The 19,690-nt window shown below is 41.2% G+C and overlaps 1 protein-coding gene across 2 annotated transcripts; it reads right to left on the bottom strand.

The window, feature by feature from the left end:
- Positions 1-1,208: 1,208 nt before the first annotated feature.
- On the bottom strand, positions 1,209-19,678 carry sez6l2 (seizure related 6 homolog (mouse)-like 2). Of its 2 annotated transcripts, none has more exons than XM_072692932.1 (19): positions 18,948-19,678; positions 16,380-16,461; positions 16,072-16,200; positions 14,715-14,927; positions 13,981-14,117; positions 11,931-12,123; positions 11,642-11,827; positions 10,954-11,137; positions 10,371-10,534; positions 10,041-10,235; positions 9,286-9,424; positions 8,401-8,597; positions 7,506-7,700; positions 6,564-6,758; positions 6,057-6,248; positions 5,850-5,888; positions 5,464-5,581; positions 4,338-4,449; positions 1,209-2,551 (listed from the first exon to the last, which is right to left on the bottom strand). In XM_072692932.1, the coding sequence occupies exons 2-19, from the start codon at positions 16,435-16,437 to the stop codon at positions 2,522-2,524; spliced, it is 2,676 nt and encodes an 891-aa protein (XP_072549033.1). In that variant the 5' UTR covers positions 16,438-16,461; positions 18,948-19,678; the 3' UTR covers positions 1,209-2,521. The 2 variants fall into 2 exon arrangements, with proteins under 2 accessions (XP_072549033.1, XP_072549034.1); XM_072692933.1 differs by having other exon boundaries at positions 16,135-16,200.
- Between the last annotated feature and the right edge of the window lie 12 nt (positions 19,679-19,690).

Raw genomic sequence — 19,690 nt, 5'->3', positions numbered from 1 at the left:
ATGCCTTTGTGAACTGAAAAACTAAGGGTTTAATTCAAGATGTAAACAAATGGTAAAGCTCAGGAACGGAAAGGCTTAGGATTAGACCTTGCTAGTAAACATCTAAAAAAGCCCACCCAGTTCTGGCACAAGATTCTTTGGACAGACGAAGCCAAGATTAACTTGAGTGTAGAGTAAAAAAAGAAGGGATTCATTATCTGAAGCTCAGTACATCATCTGTCAAACATGGTGGAGTCGCTGTTTCTGCATGGGTATGTATGGCTGCCAGTGGAACTGGGTCACTGGTGCTTACCGATAATGTGACTGCTGACAGAAGCAGCAGGATAAAGAAAACATCAAACATCCAAATGTTTGTGAACACACCTTAAAGTGGTTGAATACATTTGTTGAATACATACATTCAATGAATACATACATACAATGGGTGCAACTTTAAGTTGCACCCATTGCTGCCACATATGTGCAGTGCGCACACACATGTCTAGTCCCTGTAGAAAAATATTGGCAATAGAATAGGACTCACCGGAGCAGATAAACATGAACCCACTGGCACTATCCCTAATGCCGGGTGTCGGGGTATATAACCCTCCAGCATTGAGCTGAGGAGCAGTGCAGCTGTGTTCTCTGAAATGATGGTGCCCCATCCCACACTTCTGGGAGTTGGACATGAGGTGGGGTGGTGATCATCCAACATCCTGACCTCAATAACGCTCGTCACTGATACAATGCAATCTAATCCTAACAGCAGTGCTCCAAAATCTAGCAGAAAAGCCTTTTCTGGACAGCAGAGACAGTTACACCAACAAAAGCAGGAAAGACTCTTTTAATACCCTTGATTTCAGAAGAAACAATGAATGAGCAGACATCCCAACATTTTTCTCAATGTAGTTTATATGCATTTTTTTTAAATGATTATAAATAGTATTATTTGCAGAACATCCAATACGAACTCCGACTGCTGATAGCACAGCGGATGATGAATGATGGAACTCACGATCCCCGGGCCATAGTGGTAGGAAATTAAGCTGCTGTACCTAATTTAAAAAATAATGATAATAACAACTTATATAGCTTTAGTTTATACAATATTTCAGGAGTATTGAATGTGTACACCACATTGAGACCTACATAAACTAATAGCCGGTTTCCTTTAAGGTAATCCTCATTAAAGGACACTGTGCCATTATAGAACAGAAGTAAAGCCAGTCTTCACCATCCAACAGAGACTTTATTCTTAAATCTTAGCAAATAAATAATGCCTTCATGACAGTATATTAATGATGATTAATAAACAATATGAACAATTGAGTAATACTTCAATGCAACAGAGTCCCCCACAGCTAGACTCTGGGTATGGCACAGTGGAAGAGACGAAAACTCACTGCATAATATTAACAACGAACCATGATTCAATTAAAAAAGAACATTATAAAAAGCATTTCAGTTTCGATACTGCATCACAGCAAGCAGCTGTTTTTTTCTTCTTCTTCACAGTACATATATATATATATATATATCTATATATATTTTGTCAACATAGTGCATATGCAACAACATCAACAATGACAGTAAGTATAATTGTTCATGAATCCTAAGCTGAAGCGGTAAAATATACAATCATTGCGTGCCCTAAGCGTGAAGACATTCCACCCCCTTTTTTAAAATCCAAAGTCATTCAACATTAAGCAGAAAGAGATTCTTTAAGAAACAGCAAAGAACATTATGAAACGCTGGCTTTGTTGGTATTTATTACATCGTCAATGTAGGAAAGACCATGAAACCTGTGAAACATGAAGCGACGTCACATTATGGGATGTCGTAATTTGGCACTGAATCAGATTTTTATACATAAGCCTTGATATTCAATCAAAATATTTACATTCAATATATTCTGTGTATGTGTTGTGTGTGTGTGTGTGTGCTTGTAAATGTAGAGAGAACAATCAGTATAAGGACATTGTGTGTGTGTGTGTGTGTTTATATGTTCTTGTGTGTGTTTGTGTGTGTGTGTGTGCTCCTGTCCACTGTAGAATGCAACCCCATTTAAGTCAAAGTTTGACACTCTCTCTCTCTCTCTCTCTCTCTCTCTCTCTCTCTAATTAATGCTTGTACTCTTGCTCTCTTCAGTTCTGTCACTCCTTTAACCTTGTTGTAAAGTCCCTAAGGCACCAAACCAAATGTTAGAAAGCATATCTGATCGTGAGAAACCATAAGCTCATGAATAACACTTGCTTTTTGAATCTCTCTTTTCTCTTCACACACAAACACACACACACACACACATACACGCAGAGACACAAACACCCCCCCACCAAAAAAAAACAAAAAACCCACACATACTGTTAATTGCGTCTGCCAAAAGCAGGAGAGAGACTGAAAAGAGAGTAAAAAAAAAAACAAAGGTAAATGCGTTAGAGGAATGAAAGTGTCTTGTGGAGAGAGAAATAATACCATCCCTTCGTTTGGGTCTTCCTTCTTTGCATCCTCGGTTTTGGACTCATCACATCACATGCTTGTTCCGTTAGATGGACACTTCATACTCCCTCGTGTCCTGCAGTGAGACAAAATGGCCATAATGAGATGAAGTAATAAACTTAGATGGAAATGCAATGACCCTGTTCTTACAGGAAGGCTAAAACTGACCCTAGATCAGCTGTCCAGCATCCTACCTCTCAGTCGGAGTGGCCAGAGTACACTGATCAGACAAACAACGAATGAACACAAGTGTTTGGGTGTGTCCTACCTGTGTGTGATTGTTAAAAGACTTAAGAATGTTATCTCTAGGTCACTTGGTTTATAAGGTCTTTTTCTGAACATTTTAACCCTTTAATGGGCATTGTAACCACATGATATTACTGCCATAGTCATTACAGCTGAGCCTCACTGAAGAACACTGTACATTGTTTATAGCTACCCACCTACATCCAGGCAAGCACAGTAAACAGTAAATATATTTTGTTCTATTTTATTACAGTGACTCTTCTGTAATACTAATTCATGCATAGATTTTCGCTAACTAATAAAAAGTCATCTGACTGGCTGATTGGGTAGCCACCTTTTGCCCAAAGAATAAATTTGTCTTGGAGAAAAATGACTGGCATTTTTTAAAACTTGCCCCTAAATACTCCAAAGCTAAAGCGTTTTGTCCTGTGTACACTCTACGCTACTGAGTACTGCAAATAGGTCCTGTTCATAATTCTCATGTAAATAATGGAATTGGTGTCACTATGTGCAAGTAGGGCTACTACTGTAGCTATGCACTACATAAACATTGTTTTACCACAATATCACCTGCTTAACATGCAGGCTTCTACTGCCAAATCTACTGAACTACCACACTTTAAATGCCTGCTAGTTTATGTGGGTGTTTTGGTGTTCATGTTAACCCACTGCTCGAAACACATGGCAATGTAAAAGAGCATGTTAATTAAATGTGCAAGCTAGAATGTAGAATAGACTGTATGTTGCAATGTTCCTATTCCTGATAACCTGGTAATTCAAATGATAGTTTTCTTTGGAGAAAGAAAATGTAGAAATGACAAAATGTATAGGCTTTGTAACGTGTAGGCCAAGGTGATTTTTGAAAATGCCATTGATTATTTCCATAAATAAGCACAGCTCACTTTTTTATATTTATATATTTATAAAATATATTTTATATTTTTCATTTCTTTTATTGGTCAGTGTGTGCAAGTAACAATGTTCATTAAACCTCCTTATGTGTCACTGAAGCTGAAGTGTTGCTTAGGTCATAAATTCCATGTGGGTTTTTTTTAATAGGAGGCTTTACAATAGCTAAGGTAGCGATACTATTTGCTCCTTGGACTCTGAGGCCTTCAAAAGCATTTTTTCTTGTAATATAACACCAGTACACACAGTATTTGCCATTCTTTTATAAGAGCTTTTGCACAATGTTTGCTCAGTTAAAGGTTTTCGATGGATCACAACTACTGTGCTGCAAAATGTAATATATAGGGCAATGTTCATATATTCTGTAATTACATTGTAAAGTCACCTTGAATTGTTACTAGCTAAAAACACTAGGTAATGCATCTGTTATGCAGGGTATGCAATCTGTCCTAGTCATCTTAGAGCCTTAGAGCCTGTACTGAGAATAGTCCACTATCTGAATAATATCTGGTTAACAGCGGTCTTGTGGTCAGAAATTGATGTATGATGGGCGTTGGTAGAGGGTGGCTGACAAACCAGTATGGTGGAGCAAAATTATAGTGGACCTAAATGGTCAAATCGTACCATATATTTACCATATAAGGCATTGAATGAACAAGCAGATGTTCACTGTAAATGTAAGAACTAAAAAGCTGGTAGTGTCTTACCCCTGCTTCATACAGGGGGTTGTTAAAATCAGACTCCACTGTGATAGGACTGTAGGAGTGGGTGTGTGAGAGGGACTTCCAAAACAAAGGCTTCCACTGCAACCTACAAACACTGGGAGAGCAAGAGAACAAGAAAAGGAGAGAGACAGAGAGAAGGAAAGAGAGAAAAGCAAAGGAAAGAATGAACAAATCAAGCAAACAATATGGGCCAAAAGGAGTTGGGCTGAAAAGAAGAATTACTGAACAAAACAAAGCACAGATCTTTATCTGCTTTCAGAAAAGGCGACTTAAAGCGACAATATGTAGCATTTTTACCTTAGAAAAAAAACACATCAAAATCATTTTAATGCTCCACTGACTTGTAACAGGGGGAACAGTGTGTCTATAATTCCCACTTTGGCTCGGCATGCTGCTTACTGCACTACGTAACTGGTAAAACCAGCAGGACAAAGCTTGCGAGAACTGTGTAATGCTGTGTAAAGTGCTGTAATAATACGGTACTGTGAGAGTCCACATGCTTTTTTCACTTTGACAGTTCTGTATCTCTCAGCTTGCCCAGAAATGCATGTGTAAAGTGTGTCCTTTGGGAAGTGATCAGAATGCAGACAGATCAGATTTGTTTCTTAAATCAGATCTGTTGATATGATTACTTATTTGCAAGTGATCAGATTGGATTTGTGTGTCTGAACATAACAAAGCTATTGCATGGGTTGCTATGATAAGGCGATTTAATACACAGTAGCATGAGAGATGGAGGTCGCTCTGGGTTTACATGGGAGTTTTCACATTGCGAGTGATGCAATAGACACTTTTAAAAAATCAATTTGAGTGCCAAGAGCGTCCAGACTGAGATGCATCGAATCCGATTGTAATCAAATTATAAACCACCTCCAAATGTGGTATGAAGAAAAATGAAATTTCATGTGCTTTTTGGATGTCCAGACAATCACAAATCAACCTGGATACAAGCTAGATCTGCCAAAAATCAGATTTGGGCCAGCAGTCTTTGTGATGTCCCAAAGCTCAAACTCCACTTCTGGACTGTAGGGGGAGCCGAGGAGCAAGAAATACCAATCCTTGCATAATGGTGCTTTAAAAGTTCAAAGCTAGTCTTCTCCAAACTTACTTAGTGTAGTACATGTAGATTCCGCCAATCAAAAGGATGACCAGAATGATTGGCAAGATGATGGCCAATGCAATGTTCTCACTCAGCATCTGGTGGGAAGCCTCTAATGTCTGGGCGACTGAAGAGACAAAAAACACTGAAACCATGAACACATCAGCTTCATCTAACCTCATACGTCCATTTTTTTGTGTTGATGCTGCCCTTTCAATAGTTCACAGCTACCTGGAATAAAGTTTTTTTACATTTATGTACATTAAAATTAAGACTTCCTTCTTCTGTAAAGTTATAATTTTTTAGACACAAGGTTTTCAGAGTGAAAAATGTATTGTTATCAGTAGTGAAGATCATGGTGTTAATGGTAGTGGAAGTTTACTATTTATTATTACCTTCTAGATGGTGATCTTCCAGTAGCTCCTCATAGGCCACTGTAGAGAATATAAAAATTTAAGCAAGTTATAGTCAGAATGTAACCTCCTGTTTGTGTATGTGTAAAGCTAATCCACTGTAGAGAATATAGAGAATTGAGCACAGAACTCTAGATTTAGTCAAAATTGATCTTTTTTTCTTTACTAGGCAGGTTTATTTTTTCATACCCTTGCAGAAAGGAGGTGGGCTGTTCCACTGAGAGGGGTGGCCTGGGACACAGTTGATGATGACTTCTCCAATCAGTTCATAACCTTCATAACAGAAAAAGCGCAGAGTCTCCCCTGCTTGGTAACTATGTTTATATAGAGTCTGGTATCCGTTGTCTGGCACACCGGGATTAGGGCACGGATCATACTTCACTGTACATAAGAGAGGAAGAGAGACAGAGATTGTCCAGTCTAAATAAGCACATTTAAACCATGGACACAGATAGACAAATAGCACTGTTTCATGTTATATAATATAGCCCAAATATCAAATATTTGATGCATACCTTTATATAACTATGTATTGTTGCTATCAAAAAAAAATCTTATTTAACCATTTTTGATGCTTTTCCCTTTTTAAAATGTGTCTGGCAGTTGTTCTTTATATTGTATCAACAATTCATGATAAATGAGGCAATAGAAATCATCAGTAACCAAAAACAATAATAATAATAATGACACACTTACAGACACATTTGGGGCTGCGGTCACTCCACTTGGGCATGCCGGTGTCTCTGCCATGACAGGAAATTTGGCTGGGGCCTTCCAGCTGGTAACCTTGGTTACAAGTGAAGCGCACTACCGTCCCAACTGCAAAGCCTAACTCTGGATGCACAGAGCGTGCTCCGTTCACCACCTCCCCTGGGTCAGGGCACTGCTGGACTATAGGAGGGTCAAAGCCAGAAAGGAAAACACATAGTCATACTATATAGACACAATCTCAGAAGTGCAAAGATCCGGCAGAACAGACTTGTTAAAACCTAGAAAAGTGCCTATAACTTTCTTTGAGTGTTCTGTATAGCAGCCCTTGAGGGACCCCTCATGGTAAGGGTGTACAGTATTTTGTCTACCTGCATGTCTGTCTGGAGGTTCCCACTTCTGTCATGATGCCTTGAATGGACCTCTAAGTAGGGAACACTTTTCTTCCATCTCTTTTTTTAGCGTTTAAAACTTCCCTTTCCCACAAATGCATTTAATTTCTCCTGAGTAAATGGACCATTTCCATTTCATTTTCATTAGTCCTCCTATTTGTCATGACTATCCCCATTAAATAGATGGAAAATGACTCATTCTGCCATTTAATGAACTATCTTTATTAAGTTACCCGATCCCTTAATGCTATTATTACAATTCCGGCCTGAAAGCATGGCCATGCTTCTTCAGCAACTGCCTCATTGCGATAACAGCACAGCAAAGGCTAATGCAATTTTGTGAATCTGCAATTGTGGCAGTACTGTCACTGCTTCCCTTTGACACATTCAAAGCCTTAATTGAACCCACAAAAGGTGAAATTAGTTCACTTAAAATGAAAAGTATAGATTCTTACTACCTCCTTTCACATAAAGCACTATAAATGAATAACACAGTACCTCCCAAATCAAAATAAAAAGTTAAGGTAATTTGGCTTACTTTTTACACAAGTAGGTGGGCTGTTGCTCCAGGACAGATCCCACTGGCATGTGATGATGTCAGAGCCCACAATGTCATAGCCAGGCTGACACTGATAGGTGAGCACACTGCCCCTCACAAGAGAAGGGTGGGAGGAGCTACTCCAGCCAAATTCGACCGGCGGGAGAGTCGGACATGTGTCATTAGGCTCAACCTCTGAAAAAAAGAATCAACGGTTGGGGCATAATGAGTGGAAAATGTGTGGAAATGTGGCATTTGGCAACTACATTAAAAATACAGATGTAGAGATTACTAGCTAAAAGTCTGGACCAAGTGTCGGAAGAGAAAATAATGAATCCAATTCAGATTCTGTTTTAAATCTAGCCTGAAATATAACAGAACATAGACTGTGCTCAGAATAAGTTTTATGTCCATGCAGCTAAGCTTAACTACAACAGCATTGATCTTGTAATTTTAGGGTGAAAAGGCAGACATTTGTCTGTGTCCATCAAGGTATGTGTTTACAATGTGTGTAATATGTCTTTTCCAATTAAATGGAGTTCTATGGGAGAGAAGAGGGCATTATTTATTTACTTTTAACACATTAATTAAATAATATATATTGTTGTGCAGCAACCTGGTATCTTTTACTTTTACACATCATTTTACTCTAGCATTTTAACATTGACTTCCATTGAAAGTTATGCAGGGTTTTTCCTCTCCTGTGAAGTTGCCATTTTAGAAATACAATTTTTGTGCGACAGTGACAACATATAAAAACCTTGTCTAAGGTGACTGGAAATCGGCCAATAAATGTTAGTAGGGCTTACACGTAAAATAAAGTAAAGAAAAATGAGCAGATCAGCTTTGATGTCAGCCAGTACTTTTGGGTTCCATGTCTGGTTAACAGTTTTACCTCGATAGTGGATGAGGAAGCCTTGGCTGAGGGTGAAGCTGGAATCGTCGGGGTCACTTTGAAACTGAATAGTGACCTCTGAGCCACCGGACACAACCCGGAACCTCTCCCGTGAGCCCAAGTACTGGCCAATCACATGGGACATGAGGTCATGCCCATCAAATATGGTCAGAATGTCGTTGTGACGGATGTTGAGACTGGAAAAAAAAGCAGAGAAAATGTAGAACACATTCAGGCTATGCCAGTATTTGCTGACTGATTCATATTTTTGAGTACTTAAAAATAAGTAATTCAGATGTGTGAGAATAGTAGATGCAACACATTCACTGCCTGTAAAAAGCTTTTACATATATATTTTAAATATCAGCATGTTTGTTCTGTCAGTCTGCAGCAGCATTACAGATTAAAGACTACAAGGCTTAGTCTCAATATCACACAGAAATATTTGTGACAATAAACTAAACAATATAAAATCAATCATACAAATAAACAAAAAAAAATACTGTGCATTCATATAAACACCTTCTCAATATGTACCTGTCCTTCACATCATTTTTTCTAAATGTATATTTTTAGATCAATTTATTTTTCTTGTAATAAACCTGGCTGTTCTTTAGCTTAGCTCGTATTTAAATTATTCCAATTCATTTACTATTGCAATGTCTCAACCAAGCTAAAGCTCTAATATAGGCTAATGGTTGAAGTATGCTTTTGAACATTATAGCGGCACATAAGTCACAGGTGGTAAAATGTGTAATATAAGGGGGTCCAGGAAAGCCGTTATAGCACCCAGGTGCTACAGAACCCACCCCCCTCATCAAATGACGCGTCCTGGTTAAACTTTCCTGCCTGTACCACTGACTCCTATATTGTAGACAGACTCACATCTGCACGTCCAGCTCGATGCGCTTGTCCTCGGTGACATGGATTTGCCACACACAATCCTGACCCTTAGAGTAGCTTTGTGGCCAATCAGGAGACAGTACTGTTCCGGCTGCGTCCGTTAGCTCACCGCCACACAGAGCTGAATACAGAATGAGGGAGGGAAGGAAGAATGAATGAAAAGCAGAATGAGGGATGAGTTTTACAGTTACTAAACCTGTTCCAGTCCAGAGTGGAATAACATCGCTGTCCTGCTAAATGCTTGTATCTCCATTTTTTGCTTGTATTTCATTTTTTGTCACAGTTTGAATATGGTAGCTGGTCTTTAAATTGTGTCAAAATGTTATGATGAATGGATCAATAGAAATGCTCCAAAATGAAGGCTTTTTTCCTTTTCCTGTAAAGTAGCCGTTTTGGACATATTAGGTTTTTGCGCAACAGTCAGGACAAGTATGTTTGTGTAATTTAAGAATGTTTTCATGACACCTTTAGATGGGTTCCTTTCTACATGTTTATTTAGTCACTCAATTCAGTACTTTACTGAAATTATTAATTCGTCAGTTTAAGAGGTTAAGACATTTTGACTTTCTTATGATTTTATAATAAAATAAAATAAAATAAATCATCTATATTCATAAAAGGCAAAGAGAACACTAGCTTATTCCTTGTAATAAGTAAATCATTACTTTAGATTGGAGATCAAAGTTGTGTGAGTAAAAAATGGCTGCTTATTGGTGAATGGTCACTAGAGGCTCTACCTCTGCAAACAGGCTCGCTTTCGTTCCAGTGAGGGTCACTGGAGTCAACACACTCCATGACCCCTGATCCCTGCTCCATGACAAAGCCAGGGGAGCAGGAGAAGGTTACGGTCGTGCCGAGAGGGAAGGACATGTCACTGCTGCTGAAATTTCCATGAGGAACGTAGGGTTCATAACAGTGCTCTCCATCGAATGCTGAACAGAGAAAACAGAGAGTCTGCATTAGCAGCTGCTGGATGTAAATTATCTCAGCAGTTCTTAACACCACCTTGATGATCACAGTGTTCTGTGTTTGATTTTCAACCTTTTTTATATTTCCTTGTATCTCACCCTCGTAACGAAGTGCCAGCAGCAGAGGGATGGAGGAGGAGTCTGCCGTTAGCTCCAGATAGAGAGACGATCCCTCACTCACAATTCCACGCTCCGGAACATCGTCCAGATCCGAGTCGAAGAGGAGGGGAGAGTTAGAGTTATTCCCACCTCGGACGATCAGTCTGAGAAAAAGACAGATGCAGACAAGCAGATGGGTTCATCACGTGTTATTCTGCAGACTGGATATTATAGAACCATACAGAATAGGAAAAGTCAGTGGAAAGGGTCCTAAACTACTATGACCAGCTATAAAAAGCACATACTATTATACATTAAAGCAAAAGAGGGTGTGTGTTATTGTGAAATAACAGCATGGCCGTGATGAAGCAGACACAAGCCAAATGTGAGTGTTGGATTTCATCATAGCCATGCTGTTATTTCACGATAACACACTCCCTCTATTGCTCCCTCTATATCAGGAGGAAGGGGAGGGATATACTCTCTCTATATTAGGGTATTCACATTAATTCTTGGTTATTTTTATAATTTATACCAACAGTGCTCAGCAGAGTGATACAGTGTTTGTGAAAAACATCCTTACTTGTCATCATCCTCATCAAGAGCCACTCTCTCGAAGTGGAGGTGGAGCCTGTGGCCGTCTTTGGCCTCCAGCAGCCAATGACAGCTCAAGTTACTGCCGCTGCTGAGATTACTGGTGGAGGGGACGGTAGGAGAGAGGATACGGCCCACTGTGGCATTTCTGATCCATCCTCCACAGGACACAGCTTTATACCACACACACACACACACACACACACACAATGACATTCCTTTTAAATTAATGACAGGAAGACTTTACTACAATGCTATTGTTATTTTAATAACCAGATTTGACTGACAGCCTCAATTTCCTCACCAAATACAACTTTCATAAGGTTAAGAACTGTGTTGACCACTTGATTAGTGAACAATAACAAATAGTATAATACAAAAATACAAGTCTAAATCCTGGAAATGCAGTTTTGCCTCTTAAATGTAGTTTGGATTGAATCTGTATCCGAATCTGTATAATTATTTTAGAACCAAAATCTGAACCTAATTATATATGCAAATAAATTGGGACTACCCTGCCAATACAGACATAGTCTGAATAAAAGACTCTATGCGCTTATTAATGTTGTGCTGGGTGACTTAATCAGAGATTACTTGAATCCAAACCCAATTCAAGTCTGAACTAAACCCTTGAAGACAAAGTAACAAGAGGGTATACTATAATATAGGCTCCTTACCAACACACTGAGGCTCAGGCATGCTCCAGCGGGGTCGGGTGGAGTTCAGACAGGTGGCCACCTCATGACCTCTAACCTGGAAACCAGGGTCACAGTGGAAATGAGCCTGGCCCCCAGGGTGAATATCCGTCACAGTCACTCCTCCTCCCTCTGGAGATAGAGGGAATGAGCAGGAGAGGAGGAACGCTGAAAAGAGAGAAACAACCAGACAGAGAACAAGATCAACCATCACATCTTTGAGTGAATAATGAAAGCTTTTTGCAGTGATGTGCTATTCCAAAAGAAGTACCTTGGTAATGAAAGCTGAAAACACCGTGATTGGTCTGTTTCAGGCTCCGATAGTGAATCTGCACCTGGTTGGTTGCGCTGCGGATCACCTGACCCTCGCTCATCATGCTCTCATTGGCTAGTAGTTCAGGCCCTGGCTCCCCCAGCCCCAGGATGGTGAGGGACTCCTCCTTGGATAAGTTCATCTTCTTCACCTGAGAGCCAGCCATGAGAACGTTACCATGACAACAGTGCAGATGACATTTGCCAGGGTCTTAAAAGGTCTTTAAATCAAACCACATTTTTCTAATGCCAAGCTTTGTTAAGGCCTGAGAATTTACCACAGCTGTCTGACCAATAGCTGCATAGTACCTATCTAACCTGCAGGACAGCAGCCTAGCAAAGAAGTACATTTAAACAATATTTAAACAATATGTTTGCTAGATTTTGTCAATTGTTATATATAACAGTGTTTTATTGATACACTGACATAAACCATAGGATAGGTGACACCGATATTGCATTGCAAATATTCTTTAGTTTGGTTTTTGTAATAGGTTAAATGCAGTAAATATAATGTAGTTTGTTAAAAGCAGGCTATGGTTGCCAAGCAACATGACAGTCACAGATAATTCCATGTACAGCATGAAGTCATGTCTTCATCTGGTAGTCAGCTTCATGCCCATATTGGGAACTACAGGTCTCAGCTGACAAAAATGAACAGGATTTTCAGAAATCACTGATCTTGTGCCCTGTTGTAAAATAAACTCTGTCAACAAATCTGGTACCTTTTGACCTGTGCATATTTTCCTCCTGTGTGTCACTGAATCCTCTGAATTTTAAGGTTGTTAATACGTGGAAATGTACATTTTGCTGCTGTGCACCACCAAAATAAGACCCACTAAAACGGTGTTTCTCAACCCTGGTCCTGGAGGCCCACTGCCCTGCACTTTTTAGTGTTTTCCCCTCTCCCAACATAACAGATCCAACGAATCGGCTAATTAACAACCCATTATTGAGGTACAGAGGGTGTGTTAAAGCAGGAAAAGCTCTACAATGTGCAGGGCAGTGGGCCTCAAGGACCAGGCTTGAAAAACACTGCACTGAAATACCCCCTAACAAATGAGCAAGCTCGGTCAAATGAGGTTACTCGAGTTTCTTTTACAGTAGTAGAGACCATTTGAAGTAGATGGTGTTGTTACATAACAGCGTTAAAGATTAGTCTCCTTCAACAAACAGGAGCGTTTGCCTGCTTATAGCAATACTTATTAATGACCTTGTAATTCTGAGGATCCAGTAATACACTGTATATATATATATATATATATATATATATATATATATATATATATATATATGGTGTTGGGACACCATATGATTCAATGTTTATTCTGAAATCAAGGGTATTAAAAAGAGTTTATCCTGATTTTGTTGGAGTAACTGTCTCTACTGTCCAGAAAAGTGTGAAATCTAGTTTTCTACTAGATTTTGATCCATTACCATTGCTGTGAGGATTTGAGTGCAATCAGCGACAAGAGCATCATTAAGGTCAGGATATTGGATGATCACCATCCCACCTCATCCTTAACTCCCCAAATCATCCCAAACGTATTGGATAGAGCACCATCATTTCAGATAAAACAGTTCCACTGCTCCACAGCTCAGTGCTGGAGGGCTTAATACCCCCTATAACCCACATGAGGCATTACAGGTTCATGTTATCTGCTCCAGAGAGTCCTACTCTATTGGCAATAATTCTCAACAGGGGCTAGACAAGCTGTGTGTGTGTACATTTGCACATCTGGGTCAGCAATTGGAGTCACTTAAAATAGCTGAATTAATTAATCATTCATTAATTCATTGTCTATAGTGCATGTTGGAATGAAGAATCCAACTGATGTAAGCAATCACATTTGAGATAAACACAGGTCAGGCAACCAGATGTTAGAACCAAAACTATTCATTATATCACAGTAGTAATGGTAGCGGTCAGCTTGAAGCTTGCAGCTCCTGGCTGGGCAAACTGACTCAGTCTAATCTTTTCTATGGTAACAAAGGTAATGCTGTCTTACCTGTATTTCCACCCCATATCCAGGATACACAGTAATACTGTAGGTGCACTCAAGTGGTGAAAAGGGGGCCGAGGAGGAGAGGGGGTCTGGAGACTCCACTATCCCCTCCATTCCAGACAGACTAGCATTGCACTGCACTGGAAAGAGAGGGAGAGAGAGATCAGAGAGAGGCAGAAATGGGGAGATAGACATTTATTCAGGCCGCAGTATTTGGTTTTTATTTTGCATTTCTTTTTTGACAGACTTGAAGGCTTGATGCTGTGCCCTGCTGAGAGCTTTGAAGTTGTTTATGAGGCATCGCTGCTGCCAGGATCCAATGTGATTCAGGGACACCCTCAAGGGCCCAGTCTTGGGTTTAAATGGACTTCATGTCAGACTTTTTGGGCAGTGAGGAGTCTGCACTTAGTTACTTCACTATTGCTCTTCTGCTGCTTACCAAAGCACTGTGATGAGTCAATGTGCTAAGCTTTAGTAGGCCTGAATGCGAGGTGATGCATTGAAGTTATTAAAAGAAGATTATGAAATGCAGCAACTGTGCTTGGTCTCCCTGCTTCCCGCTGCCAAGTCTCAGTGTTTGTTCCAAAACAGAGAGTGCTTTAAATCTGACTCAAACATTTTCACCCGCAGCTCTATCAGTTCTATAAGAATACCTCGTCATTTCTTTGTGTAATTAAAAGATTCTTATTTTTGGAATAAAAAAAAAAGATTAAAACATGTTCAGTTGTGTATATTACCTGGTGTGTGAACCGTAGTTATTGTCGTTGTGGTAATCAGCGTTGTTGTGGTCTCCTCCTCAGCTGGGGGTGATGTCACAGCACCTCGCCTTCCTGATTGGCCAACTTGGGGTGCCGCAGATGATGTCACGGCAGTAGTGAGAACACCTGGTGACATCACTGTTGAGGCTGGGTCGACGGAAGGGACGGCCTGCGTTGGGTTGGTGGTTGTACCTACGAAGCAAAAAAAGACGAGGCAGAAAACAGACTTAGGAAAACTTGCACACACACACACACACACACACACACACACACACACACACACACACACACTACCTATTAGCTTCCATCATTAACCTCCTGAGACACAGACTTTTGCTTGGTGTGCATTTTTACCTTCCCCTTACTTGGGATTAGTAGGACCTAACCAGTATAAAATCATATCCTTTATGAGGCCAAAGGTTTAAAGTTAAAGAAAATTAAGTATCATGGTGTAGAGCAGCAGAAATGTACTGTCCCCATATGAGGATGCAGGATCTCAAGAGTTTAAGTTTTAAATGATGATTAATTTTCCATCATCTTCTTATTTGCATCTTATTGGACAGGGTTGCAGTGGGTCTGGAGCTTACCCAGAATCATTGGGCGTGAGGCAGGAATACTCCCTGAACGGGGTGCTAGTCCATCGCAGGTTACCACACACACCAAATTCACTCACACTTAGCGACAGTTTAGCATAACACATTTGCCTACTATTTGTGTGTTTGGGAGGTGGAAGGAAACCAGAGTACCTGGAAATCCACAAGCAGGCACAGGATAAACACACCAAGCTCCTCGCAGACAGTGACCAGAGCTTAGTTATTATTATTGACAGCTGACTCAGCTAACTCTAGGTTGAACTGAAATTACTAAAAATACTGTTATGTGCACTCACACTCACTCAAGAGTCTACAACTGCACCAAATCATGTGTAAGGTCATGAAAACTCTCCAATGCTCTCCAATGCTACTCATAACCTAATCTTACAGTGATATCTCTGACTCATTTTGGCCAAGATACACTACATAGACAAAAGTATTGGGACCTCCATACACAAGCTTTTATGCCTTTCACGTTCAAAATCCATACATTAATTTGGAGTTGGTCCAGCTCTAACAGCAGGTTTGGAACTCAGCAGAGCGTTGCTGACTCTTGCGCATTATGTGCCTCAGCACTCGGCTTATCTGGTTTCTGAAACTGTATGCTGACTATAAACACGGACAAACAAACAGACCTAATGTAAACATTAGGATGCTACTAGTGCTTTTTTAGCTACGCTAGGAGGCCAAAGTTTGTGGAAAAGAGCAAAAAAGTCAGTTTCAGTGTCCTTCCATGAGCTCACCTATGTTGCCAGAAGATTGGCCAAGATACTCCTTACTCATCAACGCTGCATGGATCAACTCACCCAATGGACGTGGGTCAGATGTCATGGTGGGAGGAGCTTCGGGATCGGGGGTCACAAAAGCTGCACCTGAAGAGGCAAGAAGTTGTCCATGTTATGGTGGAAAGCATATGATTGGTCAAAAGCAACCAGTTGCACTCAAATTTATGGTCAGGAGGTCCAATACAGTTGTCAGTGAGAACATTTCAGCCCACATGAAAACACAAATAACATCATTTCAGAGACATAAAGGCTATAAATATTCTTACCTGTAGTCACGTGCAGGAGTGTGACACATAGCGTCACAGCAAGAATTGTGGACACCATGGTGAAGCGCCAGAAAAAGGCAGTCTGAGAAAAGAGAAGAGACAGAAATGAAGAGCATGAAAACAGCAGAAATCAGAAAATTCGAGGGTGTGAGCAATCATAGTCTGTTTTAGACTACAGTCTGTTTTGATAAACACTCCAGAAATGCAACGGCATTAGCTGACACTAAAAAACTCTCAAAGAACAGATCTCAAAGAACAGAACCAACCCGTTACATCTCACCCTCTCAGGGACTTTATCATGTGTTATATTACATCAATGGTGTCAAACTCGGGCCCTGGAGGGCCACAGTCCTGCATAGATGAATGCTTCCCTCTTCTGTCACACCCGATTGACCTCTTGAAGGTTTTGGTCATTAGGTGATGGGAGTTAAATTCAGTGTATCAAATCAGATAGACCGCTACGCTCTCAGGGTGGTGGCACTTCGGGACATCCTTGTGTGTTATACCCTCTAACCTGGTAAGAGAGTTGAAATTCCCTCTTGCTGAATTTGTGTCTAACTGGTCTGCATTATAGAATAAGTGCATTTTTTTCTCCACCTGTATTCTGACAAGCCTCCTGTAAGAGGATTGCCTAGTAGTTCTTATGCATAGGTTTCAAACACAAGATGTAGTGTCAACCTGGTCACGTTCTCATGGTTTATCTGAGGAAGCGGAATCATTAGGACTGCTCAGCAATTAGCTGCAATCTATCTGTATTCTGAGAGTTTTTAGACACATGCGTAGCAGATGTAATGTGCTGTACTATAATAATAGTATTTAATAATTACTGTACAATGCCTGGTTGTACAATGGTAGATATTTCACTATGGCACTATATTTCACTCATCTTCACTGACCAGGATAAAAACGGAAACTGACTTCATAACTTGGCCAATTCATACCAATTCCGAACGTTCTCAACTTCCACCCCCAGTTTAAAGAGTGTGGTGCAACATCATATATGGACCAATGCCAAATTCAAGTGGCTTTGGAAACTTGTATATGCCTTGACTTGATAGTCATATTTACACATTAGAAACTTGAGCTTTTAGATGAAACACCAGTTTTCGAGATCTGATGCATAATTCAACTGTTTATTATTGATTCTTTCTGAAACCAAAACAAGGCTCTTCCCCAGTATCACTGAAACAACTCTTTTGCATTGTAGATTTTAAGAGTGTAGCAAAGTAAAAGCAAAATACACATTGTCTAGAACCCCATGCTTTCTTTTCATTGTATGAGATAGAGATTTATGGCATAGCAGACTTCAAAATCAGATGCTACTGCTCCATTTTGTCTGTGTGCCAAACTATTGAGATAAATATTGTGTCTTAAAAATGTCTGTAAATATTGTGATATACATTTTTTTTTGCCATATCGCCCTTTTTAACATCTGATAAGTCAGAATGGACAAAACAGCGGCAGTGACTCATTTAAACAATACTATCAAACACCACACACAGTGTAACTGTGATGAATCATGCCTAGCTAACATGTCCAGGTGGGTCCTGTATGGGTACCCCAACTGGGAAGCAGAAAACTGTGTCCTCGGATTCCATGTTGGCACCACATAAGGATGCCCACCATGGTCAGTGATGGGACCATGAGGGGTTAAACACAGATGGGACCCATGTAATTTAAAGGTGAGCTGTAATGATGGGTCCCATCTGGGTCCCAGTAAAAACCCACGTACTAACCCACTCAGATCTCACCAGGAACCGACCTGGAACCCACCTAGACCACGTTCCACCCATGTGAGCCCTACGTGAGCATGTTGGCTGGGTGGGGTTAAATCGCTTAATGCAACTGTATGACTTGTCGAAAGCCCAGCTATCAGAGCTACTGTCCAGTCCCAGCGCAAGAGTGGGGGGTACACGGGGGTACACGGTCCGGTCGTATCGCGGGTGACGGGTGCGAAAAAAACACTAACGCGCCTACACGTTCTCTGATGCCTTAATGACGTCACCTCCTCTCCGGGCTCGCGTTGGCCTGTGTGGACCACCGGGAGAAAATCTGTTTAGGACCACGGCAGAGGATGGGAGCAGCGATAGGGAATGGTAGTCTACTGTCAGGTATTAGAGACAAACAAACACACAAATAAACACAAGTAAACAAACAGCGGAGTCAACCACAGGCTTATGGTGCACAACACAGGCTGTTGCTGACACTGCGGGCAGAAGCCTCAGATCTCTCCTCGTTCAGACCCCTCCCCATCTCATCTGCACCGGCTAGCCCCCCCATCCCCCCTACAAAAAACATTAAGAAAAATACTCCTCACGTCCACACACGCAAGCGAGGCTACGGCTTATCTAACGCAGGCGGGCTGTAAGGGCCTTATGCTTATGGGAAGAAAATTGATTGGCCACAATAAATAATAGCACGCATACATTCTGTGGTTATGCTATAAGCACAATTACGACTCATTCTGCAGGTGGCCTAGCTGTCTCAGAAGGTGAGGGGCGCGCAAACCCCCCCAGGCTGTAAAGCATCCAAGGCCAGTCTACACAGACGAGCGGAAAACATACGCACCTCCAAACACTCCTCTTCTCTCCGTGCGCGCTAACAGGCCTCCAGTTGCACCTCTTTCTGGACGTGGCACTGGGTTTGCCTTCTTCTCCTCTGCGGAATGATGCTCCGTCTCGATCTCTCCCTCACCAAAAATACCAGAACAGTCTCTGGTCGAGCCCCCTGTTGGCACAAAACACGCTGGGCTGGCCAAGGATGTCAACAGCACGCGAAGGAGAAAAAACGCATTCTCTATCGGTTCCAGCCCAAAGAAATGCACCTCCGCTGAGAGTCCTTCCCTTCGCTGCTGTGTTTTTGCTCAAATCTGATGTCTTAGGCCCAGGACTGGCGCTTAGGTGGGTGGAACAGCCATTATATGACAGGTTCAACCCGTGTGGTTTGACGCGTTAATGTCTGTGTGTGTGTGTGTGTGTGTGTGTGTGTGTATATGTGTGTGTCTATGTGAGGGCATCTGCTGCCTTGGCAGCGGGGTTTCAGATAGCGCATCACCTGCTGGCTGAAGAGCGGTACTGCAGCCTCTTCACGGCGAGAGGAGCTGTCCAGCGCCGTGGTGCTGAAAACGTCGTTGCTGCCGCAGCGTTATGACGCGCGGGTCGTAAGACAACGAGGGGGAAATGAGGCTTAAACGCGCACGGATCGTGCTGCGTTAGCTGGTGCGGTAGTTTGCGCTCTCTCGGTCAGGAGGGCGCTTCACTCCCGGGGATTTTCGCCAAGGCAGCCTGCTGTATGCTCGCTAGTTGCAGCAG

The sequence above is a fragment of the Salminus brasiliensis genome, chromosome 12 (genome assembly GCF_030463535.1).
Source record: "Salminus brasiliensis chromosome 12, fSalBra1.hap2, whole genome shotgun sequence".
In the NCBI taxonomy this organism is placed as follows: Eukaryota; Metazoa; Chordata; class Actinopteri; order Characiformes; family Bryconidae; genus Salminus; species Salminus brasiliensis.
Note: the sequence above shows the minus strand (reverse complement) of the source record. Positions and strands in the feature narration are given on the sequence as shown.

Excerpts from the sequence above, each read along its gene's own strand:
- sez6l2 (XM_072692932.1), bottom strand. The coding sequence starts at position 16,437 with ATGGTGTCCACAATTCTTGCTGTGACGCTATGTGTCACACTCCTGCAC. Across the intron at positions 12,124-13,980 it reads GATATGGGGTGGAAATACAG|GTGAAGAAGATGAACTTATC; the intron begins GTAAGACAGCAT and ends GCTGGCTCTCAG. Across the intron at positions 10,236-10,370 it reads GCTGGCACTTCGTTACGAGG|CATTCGATGGAGAGCACTGT; the intron begins GTGAGATACAAG and ends TTCTCTGTTCAG.